This window comes from Candoia aspera, chromosome 5 (assembly GCF_035149785.1).
Source record: "Candoia aspera isolate rCanAsp1 chromosome 5, rCanAsp1.hap2, whole genome shotgun sequence".
NCBI classification, from domain to species: domain Eukaryota; kingdom Metazoa; phylum Chordata; class Lepidosauria; order Squamata; family Boidae; genus Candoia; species Candoia aspera.
This window is the reverse complement of record NC_086157.1, coordinates 94,155,836-94,166,895: the sequence shown is the minus strand read 5'-3', so window position 1 is coordinate 94,166,895 and position 11,060 is coordinate 94,155,836. Positions and strand designations below refer to the sequence as shown.

Genomic DNA, 11,060 nt, shown 5'->3' with positions numbered 1-11,060 from the left:
AAGAATCCTACAATTGGGAGGGACAGGGAAAGCAGTAGTCTAGGCTCATACCACATCAATCCCTGGTTTCTGTTAATCATGGTTTGTTGAATATGTAGAAATAGCTGGGCTTACACCCCACAAAACCATAAACTACCGACACACAATATGTGGACCTCCATAATAGGTCCCAGAAACCCTCTCTACTGGCCATGCTAGGTAAAACTGCAGACAGCTATAGTTTACCAACTACATCTAAACCAAGTATTTGATTACATATTGCGCATTCAGGCAAAATGTACTAACTGCAATTGCTGGGTTCATGCAACTAACCAAAACTAAACAGACTATATTATGACCTAGCATAATGCATGAATATAGTTATTTGACTGCTGGCTCTCCCTCTCTGACAAGCTGCTATGGCCTCTACTAGCATTTCAGCCATGTCTGCCTAGCTGAACCTGTGCATTTTATGCAACCTGTGCATAAAAAAACAGTTTAGGTTCTAATGTCTTCCTATCAAAGAAAATCAGTATTTATTTTAAAAATGGTAATAAGTTTTAGAAGAAAATTAAAATGAACGTCTGTACCACAAGCATGCCCAAATTCCTGTTCCCTGGCTATCAGGTGTTTTGAAAGTAGAAAGAATGAGTATTGTAGTGAGACGTTAGCTAGGGAAATGCTGGTTAGCCAGGTGACAATGTTAGGCTTGCTTACTGCTCCAACATCATCTCCCATTCCCTACATGGGAACTATTGGAAGAGATGCTTAGATTGCCTTGTCTCCCAAACCATGGAACAGAGAAAGCTTCTGAACTCCCAATGTCAACCAAGAAGATGGAAAAAGATGGAAAAAGAAAGAAAGAAAGAAAGAAAGAAAAAGAAGGAAGGAAGGAAGGAAGGAAGGAAGGAAGGAAGGAAGGAAGGAAGGAAGGAAGGAAGGAAGGAAGGGTCAATTATAATTCATCCTGGGACCTTAACAGCTGGAGAAAAGGTCAGATTCATAGCATCCTTCATACTGAAAACAGATTACTCTTTCTGAAGAATAGAATCAGCAGCAAGGACATTGTTCATAGTCCCTTGCCTTTTGTACTAATAAATAGAGTGCAAACCTAGAACAGAAAAAGAAATGTGTTTGCAAGGCTCACTTACTGCTGTTTCTGCCTCAGCCAGCTGGCATGCCAGAAGGGAAAGCAGCTGCGAAAAGGATGGTCTTTTTCTGGAGTCCAAAGCCCAGCAGGAACACAGTACTAAGTATCTGCAAAAACAACATAAAAGGACTAAAGGGGGTAAAATACAGAACTATTTCCCCAACATTTTCTATAGGATAAGACCAACGAGACATATATACATCACATATATTGTGGGTATTATGCAGAGTTAACAGAACCTAAGATACGAAGATCTATATCAGACAGCATTAAGATACTGCTTACAAATACCAAGCAGAAAACTGCAAATTAATATTTTGGGGAGATGGGCAGTGATAGAAATCTGAAAAATAAATAAATAAATAAATTCTGTAACAAGTATGACTAGTTAGGACCTGCTGTTCTCCAACTGTTGATGGACTACTATCCCATCACCCCTGGTAATTGGATATGGTGGTTGGGATTGAGTTGGATCTGAGTACTATCTGGAGGAGCATAGGTTACCCTTTTTTGATCTAAGCATATCTATAATCTTAAGAATTTCCTCTCTGGTTCAGTTGTCTTGGTTGTATCTTGCAAATATATATGTCCTACATCTATTTCTACAAAATCTGTATTAGGTATTTTTATCTTGTGCAGATTATGGTTTAAATCCCAAGCAAGCTGGAAGCTCCACTGGATCCCCTGTCATTTCAGAAGTAACACTGTGCACAAGTTGGTTTTTTTCCCAAACAGAATTGCTATACTAAAATCATCCCTTAACAAATGCAGCATAACATGTGTATATTTGGATTCTAATACAATCAAGTGCCAGACACCAATGCAAAGTACTGCAAATGTGGGATAATTTAAAATTCACACATGTTCATTGAGTGTGGTTGTGGTACAAGCACAGATTATAATATCACAATAATTGGAGAAATGGGGTTGCTTTTCCCCTTTCTGGCTGCTGTTTTTAGAATTCCAGCAACTGCAGAAACACTCATGTAGCTGTGCAGAGATGAACATTTAAAAAAGAAAGATAGTAATAATACTGATAGCTGTACGGCCTCTAAAAATACTTCCTGGTTTTCTGCCTGCAAAACCTTTCCACTACTGGGGAAAAGAAAAGGTGTGTGTGTGTGGGGGGGGGGCGTTATTGCAAATCAAGTTCCCTAGCTTTAAAACATTTTCACCTGTCAGAACTATAATAATGCTAGATTGGAATATATTGAATTCATAAGCATCCAGAAATTGCAACTGACCAAAAAACAGAACAAAACCCCCACAAATAAACAAAAATGTCACAGAAGTCATTTGGTTGAAAAACGGAATTTGGAGGAAGAAACAGCACCAGGTAAATAATTTACTGTTTACCATAAAAATAACTAAATGTTACAGTACCAGGAAAAAAGCTAGCATAAATTGACCTTGCTGGTATGATGCTGAAAAGGAAGGAAAATCTTTTAAAAAAAATCTTGCCTATTTTATCCCTGTTCTTTTTGCCTGGGCTACTGAGGGAGACGCGGTGGCGCTGCGGGTTAAACCGCTGAGCTGTCGATCGGAAGGTCGGCGGTTCGAAACCGCGTGGCGGGGTGAGCTCCCGTTGCTCGTCCCAGCTCCTGCACACCAAGCAGTTCGAAAACATGCAAATGTGAGTAGATTAATTGGTACCGCTTCAGCGGGAAGGTAACGGCGTTCCGTGAGTCATGCTGGCCACATGACCCGGAAGTGTCCTATGGACAACGCCGGCTCCAAGGCTTTGAAACGGAGATGAGCACCGCCCCCTAGAGTCGGACACGACTGGACTTTACGTCAAGGGAAACCTTTACCTTTACTACTGAGGGAGAACTGCAAAACCTACAAAATAGCATTCCCTTTAGAAGACCTAATGCTCAAGAGCCAAGAGGAAGGATGAGGTAATTGTCCCCCAAGGAGTAAACAGAATCAGAGTGTCTCTATCTTTCTCTGGACACATCCAAACAGCCTCCTTACCCAGGGTGAAAACAGACATTTCCAGAGGACATGGAGATATGCAGCTGACTGTTGCATCTCATTGTCCACTGGCACTTGAGACAGCCAAAGGATGGCTTTAAGTGCTCCATTCTAGAAGTGGTGTTTTTGCTCTTATCCTACCTCCAAAGATGCATGCAGTGCATTGATGCTCATGGGGAAAGTGGCTTGAAATGAAATGTTCCATGTCAGCAAACTTGTGGATTCAATTGGTTCTGTTGATTTCTTGTGGAACCACCACCTTCTATCTGGCCTCTGACTTGTTCTCCCACCCCTCATTCCTCTTTTGGCTATGAAGGAGATTGGAGTTCTGGCTTTTTAAATGGGGGAAAGCCATTCAACTGGTCAACCTAGAGAGTGCAAAGCCTTGATTAGCCTCTCACTGGCTTAATGTTTGTAACTGGACACTTAATTGAAAGGCCTTGTCTCTTTTACCACTGCAGGGAATGTCCTTCCTAGTGGTTGTTGCTTCTAGGAGCCTTGGTTTCTTACTTCTTCTCCTCATGCCATCTTGTTAGAGTAGTTTACAGCCCCAGTACTGAACCTCACAGCTTTCTCAACCTTAAATTCTTCAACAGCACGTACCCAGTGGCTGTACAAATCTACTGCTAAAAGGTATACAAGCCTCTTTGCTGCCATCTAGAAGTCACTAAACTCCAGGATGGGAGGGGAGCATGGCAAAGCAACTGTTCGTATGTGGCCTCTGTCTCTCTCATATTTAGTTCTACATCATATTTCAACCAGAAATAAATCAGCTCAGCTTTCTAACACGGAGGATATTGTGGGAACAGAAAGGTCCATATCTGCAGTCAAAGTGATGCAGGACCCTTGTGTAGAAGCACCCTTAGAGAAAAGTTTTATTTTTTTTTCCCAACATGGGCTGATCACCCCCATCCCCTTTTATGGCCAACAGATTAGTTTTCTTGGCTGTGTGTCTACTGCACAAGTGAATCTACCTGTTTCCAAAAGTAGTCCAAGAAAGTCACAGATAACAGGTAGCCAAAAGTGTAGTTAGAAACAAAGGAAATGAGCAAGTGCCACGTGCTTCCCTACATTATGCCCTGGGCAGTCCCACCCTTACCATTTATACCCAGAACGTACATTTCTTCTGTAGCATAAAATGGACGGTCCATCTTAAATCCACTTCGAATAAGCTTGTAGAATTTCTCATTAACTTGTATTCCAGGATAAGGATTGACACCTGAAGAAAAAAAGTGGCAAAGCAAAGAATTAATATTTGAAGTAAGCTTCATTGAAGAAGTTTTCTTAATCTGAATAACCTTGCAGGGATGTCTGCAGGGTGTGGCCAAAAAAGTTGAAATGTAGCCATGGTAGTCCAATTGAAGCTTTGCCTGCTTTTTATACATGTTACGTGCCATTTTGACTTTTCTGACCATGTCCTGCAGATGTTCTGTAACCTGGGCAGCAAAACAAGGGCCCACACAGAGATACAGATGCTCAAAGTCCTCCTTAGATATTTAGAAAAATAACTATTCAATGATATATTAAAAGCAAAAGAAATGGAAAACCGAAAATAGCCTAACAAAGACTTGTGGTTTCCAAGAGCTTCTGCAGAACATTCGTGGCCACTGAATAAAGGATAAAAAGGAATGATTTAAAAAAAGATGTCTCTGCTTAAAAGTATTATAGAGAGAACACACATCTTGAAGTTGAAAACCCACGTGCACACACCCCTTCTATGCTAATGGGCAATTTACAGAAGAATAAGGAATGGAAATTTGCCTCTCTGCCCCCCCATTCCCCACTTCGGAACCACACTAGCCAGAAAGAGCATTATAAGGACATTGCTCCAGATTAGTTAGATCTCTGAATGAAACATAGCCCTGTTAGATCCCTAACTGGAGAACTAGGGAACATATTCCAGAACCTACCAAGAGAGAATATTTCCCAGAGTAAGATTCCGTAAGACCAGACATCACTTTTAATTGTGTATATTCCTTCAAATAAACTTTCAGGGGACATCCATTTGACAGGTAAACGGGCCTGGTCAATAGAAGCATGGAGAAGAGAGAGGTCATTTCTGTACCAAAGTGTTCTTATATAGGGAGAATAACTGCAAAAAGTACATTGTTATCAAACAGCTTATCCCCTGAGGTACAATCAGCCCCCTTTTGGGCATTCCTTCAGATGGTAAAAATACTCTTGGTTAGATGGGCATTTGGGCACTAATATTCCTGTTGGACTGTCTTTGGAGGTTGGGATTCCAGATTTTGAACTGAGTTTTTATAATTAAATACCCTTAAAATGTGAGGTGGTGACCCAACCCTATTGGCCTCTAAGAGATACTTCCTAACACTTTTTAGCTTTTAGGCTTTCATTGAAGCCAAGTACCCCTTCCCCTGATTTGTACACTCTAATTTCTCCCAATCACCAAAAAAGCTATGGTCACAAATAATCTCCCTCAGGACTATACGCCTTGCATCTGATGAAGTGGACTGTGATCCACAAAAACTTGCACAATAATAAATATGGTAGTCTTTAAGGAGCCATAAGATTCTGAAATGTGTATGTGGTTGGTATTACTCAGGGATGGAGAATCTGTAGACCTCAGAGGTTTCTGAACTGTAACTTCTAACATCTTTCACCATGTTGTTGGTGAATTGCAGTTCAGCCACCACTTCCCTCTTTCTGATTTCTTAACATGACAGAAAACCAGGGCTGCTTCTAACTTGAGTAATCTCCAGTAAGAAAAATTAAACTATTTTGCTTTCTCATTGCGTATATCTGTGGTAAAATACATTTGTGCATGTGTGTAAAGCAGATATGGCAGTCTACATACAGCATTACAATTTCTGACATGGAAGTGCTTTCCATATTAAAAATCTCCTTCAATTTTTACATACATAAGTTCCAGGGAATGAAATAACATGCACAAGAGAATGCCAGATGGTTGGATACGACAGGAGGAGAGATCTGCAACTCTCCTCCCACGGATATCTGGTTGACCTCTATGGGACACAGGATCTTGGACATGATGAACAGAGCTCTTCTTTAGCAGTTGCAAGATAATTAAAAACAAGCAGCAATCTATATTTTTGTACAGCCAATTTGGTGTGGTGGTTTAAGGCGCCAGGCTAGAAATTGGGAGACTGTGAGCTCTAGTCCCGCCTTAGGCACAAAGCCAGCTGGGTGACCTTGAGCCAGTCACTCTCTCTGCCCTAGGAAGCAGGCAATGGCAAACCACTTCTGAAACCTTGCCAAGAAAACTGCAGGGACTTGTCTAGGCAGTCGCTAGGAGGCAAAAACTGACTTGAAAGCACACATACCACATTTCTATCCAGCAAGTCAACTGAAGTTGGAAAAGGTGTTTGCCATATTATCACCCTTCCAAATCCAGATTTGGCTGCGTAAGATATTAACAGTAATTTCTTTTTTACTTTCCGATCTTTTGCAGAAAACATTGGGAAGTATCTACAATAAGCATCAACTTACATTTCCTCTGACAACATAGTTTGAATCATTCACTATATCCCTGGCAAGTCCGAAGTCACATATTTTTGCCACTTTCCCATGGGTGACTAGTATATTCCTGGCTGCAAGATCTCTGTGAACACACTGTCGAGAGAGAAGTGTTGCACAAAGATCAGAATTTAATTCTCTGATTGCTTTTTTTAAAAAAAGTCTTTTTTCCCACTGAAATGATACAGTATGCTGAAAGTCATTAAATAAAGCACAGTAAGTTTTTTTTATGAAGTGTCAGAAGTAATTGCCTAAATGAAATAGAATATTTTTACTATGGTGAGTAATGAGCATAATGTGAAACTTTAAATATAACAACACAGAGAGCAAAGGATTAAAACAAGACATTACAGACAAAATCTAAAGTGGCTGTGAATACAGACATTTCTTTGAGTGATTTTAGCAATGCTTCTTCAGATGTAAGAAAGGACAGTTAACAGCTGGAACTGTGTTTCAATATAAACTATCGGTCTCCAAGAAACCAGGCTGATTCATTTTTTTCCCTACACTAAGCAAGGAAAGGGGCAAGTGAGACTGATGTATGTAGCACTCAGTTATTCTCCGTTAAACACATAAACATAGAATGCCTATTGCTTGGAAGTAGGATTTATGCATTTATTTAGTAATTTAAGCACTCTATAAAGCAGTGTTTCTCAGCCTTGGCAACTTTAAGATGTGTGGACATCTCAAATTAATAAATTCATCCACACATCTTAAAGTTGCTGAAGTTGAGAAACACTGCTATAAAATATACAGTGAATATTACATGCCCAGAAAGCATACAATATACAGAAGTGAAATACTATAAATTAAATGTGACTTTAAGCACACTTTTAATCTCATTACAAGTCCCGTCCCAGTCCAAACTGACAAGAACACTTTTACCCCATGAATATTTCACTGGAAAACCTCCCTCTTCCCATATAACCTCTTTGTCCAATTTTGATTTGGATGAATTGCCTTTCAGATAGTGCCATGCAAACATTTTTTGAATTTGAAAATCAAATTGCACACTGATGATGTTACCTAGTTGGGTAATGAAATGTCTGCAAGCTCAGAGAGCACCAAAAACTCCACATAAAAATCTGTGCCCTGAATAGCAATAGTATATACTTGTATAAGTGAGATTTTTCTTTCCCAGAAAAATTCTAATACTAATAACTCTAGTGTTCAACAGCATTGAGCTAGAACATCTAACTAGAGATAAAAGGGATTTAGATGGTAGAGTATATTTTTCTAATCGTTATTGTTCAGCACTATTTTTCACACAGCAATCTTACTGATTTTGATTCCAGAAACTCCATTCCTTTGGCAACTTGATATGAGAAGCAGAGGAGATCTTCAAAAGTCAATACATTGAGGCCCTCTTCAACATCCAGTCTCCTATTCACATATTTTATTTCATCTACAAATGAAAAATGGTGATTGGCTGATTTCTCAAGAACAAAGCTGGATAACTGTGTTTTTAATTTTGTTATGCGGCCTCCAGAACCCTTCACTTGCAATATATCACATTCCTTCCTGTATCTTCACATATTAGTAACCAACGTTGCAAAGAAAAAACTGTTAGGTAAGCACATGTGCTAGTGACAGGCTAAAACAGAAAGCATAGAACATACAGTAGAATAGCATCTGATCCTGTTCAGAAGCAGACAATGTTTTGGCAGACACCAACTTATTGATGGCTAAGACTCACAAGGCTGTGACATAATGGAGATGTGGCGCTGGGATTTTTAGCTTGCTTTCCCCCCTTTTTTATGAGTTGGGGTTTCATCTTCACATGAACAGGCACATTATTCTTTTGTGGGGGCAGGAGATTGCTGCTGCATCATAGCATTTGAAGGGTTGGGAAGAGCACAAAAATAGGGTTCAGGGCTTGCACGTGATTTTCGAACTTCCTGTTTCAGATAAACACCACTCCACTCTATATGTCTGTTAAGATTAAAATCAGCCATACCATTCTTCCTATTTTGAAGTTTTTAAGAGAAAAAAAAAAGGGAAAGAGAAAATCAAGGGATGCCGATGAACCTAAGAAAGAGAAAAGAGGATACCTCTGGTCCTTGTTCTCTGTTGTAATAAAAATCAGGATCATTGATTTTGTTAAGACCACATCTAGCCCCCTGCTCAGTGCAGACATCAAAATTAAAGCAGATGGCTGTGCTTGATTATGTCACCTTCAGATTTCTTCAGTGTGACACCTCTTTAGGTACTTGAAAAGTCCTACCATGTACCAACTCAGTCTTTTCTTTTCAAGGCTTCTGAAGGAAAATGGTCCACTCCAGCTTTTACCGATTCTATTGCTAAGATTATTTATGAAATGAATAATCTTATTATTAGCACCCTATCTCATTGCCAAATATCTCTTTGCCCAACTCTAATTTCTACAGGAAATTTTATAACCTCTTACCTTCCTCTGAAAGCAGGGCAATTCCATATGTTTTAGAGGTCACATCTAAGTCTTGTTTTGCATGTGAGTGATCGATTTGGCCAACTGGTATGGATGACCCATTTGTTGGTATAATTCCATTTCTGGAAAAAATGGGTATGTGTTTTTAAAAAAAGAACACTTACTTGTTATAGCAAGTAATAGAACAGTAAGGACAAACACAACCTCATTATGAAATAATAAATTGAAATTGAAACTCTGATAATGGATTGTCTTTGTAAATAAACTTTGGGTGTAGCCATGCTTAATCAAAATGCTATCTACTGCAACATGGAATTCACTATTATTGCATTCATTTTAAGTGACCAAATCCTTAAATGAGGATCTGCATGACTGAGAAGCTCACAGAAAGTTCCCAGGCTTCTTCTAGACTGAGGAGTCAATTGACCAGCCAGATGCCTCATTTGGATACAAAACATCAGTATTTAAAACTTAGCTTAGTCTGAGTAAAGTGTTATTGAGGGAGATTTTCAGTTTATTTCAACCACTTTATCATTCTTTAGTTTGCCAGTGCTTACAGTTTTCTTTGTTGTCTGTCTGAATCATACTGTCACCTGTTGGGCCACATTCTTGCTTCAACTTATGTCCAAAGGCCTTCAACTACTGCATCTTCAAAATACATCTTTAAAAAGTACATCGCTTCATAAAAAAATATTCCCATCTTTTATATTTCACTGAGCTTGTAGGGCAAATGGGTTATATGGGTTTGGAAGTAACACTCATTGTCACCAGCAATTTTTTATGATGCACAATGAATCTTTTGATTTTTCATATTGTTTTGTTAAAGCTGAACATATAAAATAGGAATTACGTGAGATATGAAATGGTGTTACCATGACTGATCAAGCCACACAATGCAGAAATGCCAACCCATCTTTGAACTTGCATAGTTCCTTCCTCTATGCATAGTGTGGATAGCTGTTCCTCCCTTGTTCTTTACTTGCCACAATTAACCCATGACTGGTCTTTACCTTGAATTGATCTGTCTTCGAAAATTGTGATAAAAACTGAAATTGTACTGGCTGAAGACTTCAGTCCATGTTTTGTGAAAGGTGTCTCTTTTGCTTCGTAAGTAGTTCAGGAGGTCCCCATGGCAACAATATTCAAAAATTAAGTAAACTGGCCCTAAAAATACATATTTAATAAATAAGCAAGCATCTTTTACTTAGTGTATTTACTATACATCATACTGAAAAAGAAAATAAACATTTGTTGGATGTAGGAAAAAGGAAATGAAGAATGTTAGAAGCTTTCATCTCAAATCAGATGATTTCCCCATCTGCTGTATTTATTCCATGAGACTACAAGTCTCTGAATTCCTATTGTAAGTCATGCTGGCTAGGAATTCTAGGAATTGTAGCAAAACATCTGGGTGACACCAGATTGAAGAAAGATGCAGTATTCTTACTTGTGGCCCACAACTCTTTTCACTTTGCAGTTCTGATCCAGTTTAAGAGAATTCTCTGTTTATATGTCCAACGTACCTCTCCTGAGACTGCTGTTCCTAAAAACTTCCAGATCCTGCAAACACAGCTCTGCAGGATATTCCAGAGAGGTTTTTTATTCACCTGCCATTTAATATGCTATCTGGAGGTATCAAATAGTAAAAAACAATATATCTCTGGATTGTGGCAGGGGTCTCAAAACTTTTCAAGCTGATGGGCACCCTTTGAATTTTGAAAGCATGTAATGATGTTCTCTCAAATGACTGTGGGGGCGGGATGTCCCCATTCCCAAAATAGCTACTATGGTGAATACTGCTCATCAAAAAAAAAACCTAATTTAACAGAAGTCATGCTGGTGTGGTTGTTCCTTGCCATCCCTTCTAACTATCCAAGATGTTTTCTATCACTCTAGTTTACCTTTGCATTTTCTTTTCCTGACCAGTTAGGCACACTTCCAAACCATGTACTGGGCTGCAACCATTTTGATTTTCTCAAAACATATATGGGGCTTGTGATATCTAGAACCATTCTTGGAAATAAAAGTATGCTAAAGTAGGTGGCTATGAAC

The 11,060-nt window shown here is 39.1% G+C and overlaps 1 protein-coding gene across 1 annotated transcript in view; it reads right to left on the bottom strand.

Moving 5' to 3' along the window:
* The window catches only part of FLT3 (fms related receptor tyrosine kinase 3), an 80,705-nt gene that overhangs the window by 1,737 nt on the left and 67,908 nt on the right, over positions 1 to 11,060 (bottom strand). Inside the window, exons 18-24 of the mRNA XM_063305737.1 lie at positions 10,019 to 10,172; positions 9,009 to 9,130; positions 7,882 to 8,006; positions 6,575 to 6,697; positions 5,014 to 5,125; positions 4,223 to 4,322; positions 1,131 to 1,236 (exon numbers count right to left, since the gene is read on the bottom strand). Of these exons, the coding sequence (XP_063161807.1) occupies positions 1,131 to 1,236; positions 4,223 to 4,322; positions 5,014 to 5,125; positions 6,575 to 6,697; positions 7,882 to 8,006; positions 9,009 to 9,130; positions 10,019 to 10,172 (842 nt within the window). The remainder of the gene's footprint in view (positions 1 to 1,130; positions 1,237 to 4,222; positions 4,323 to 5,013; positions 5,126 to 6,574; positions 6,698 to 7,881; positions 8,007 to 9,008; positions 9,131 to 10,018; positions 10,173 to 11,060) is intronic.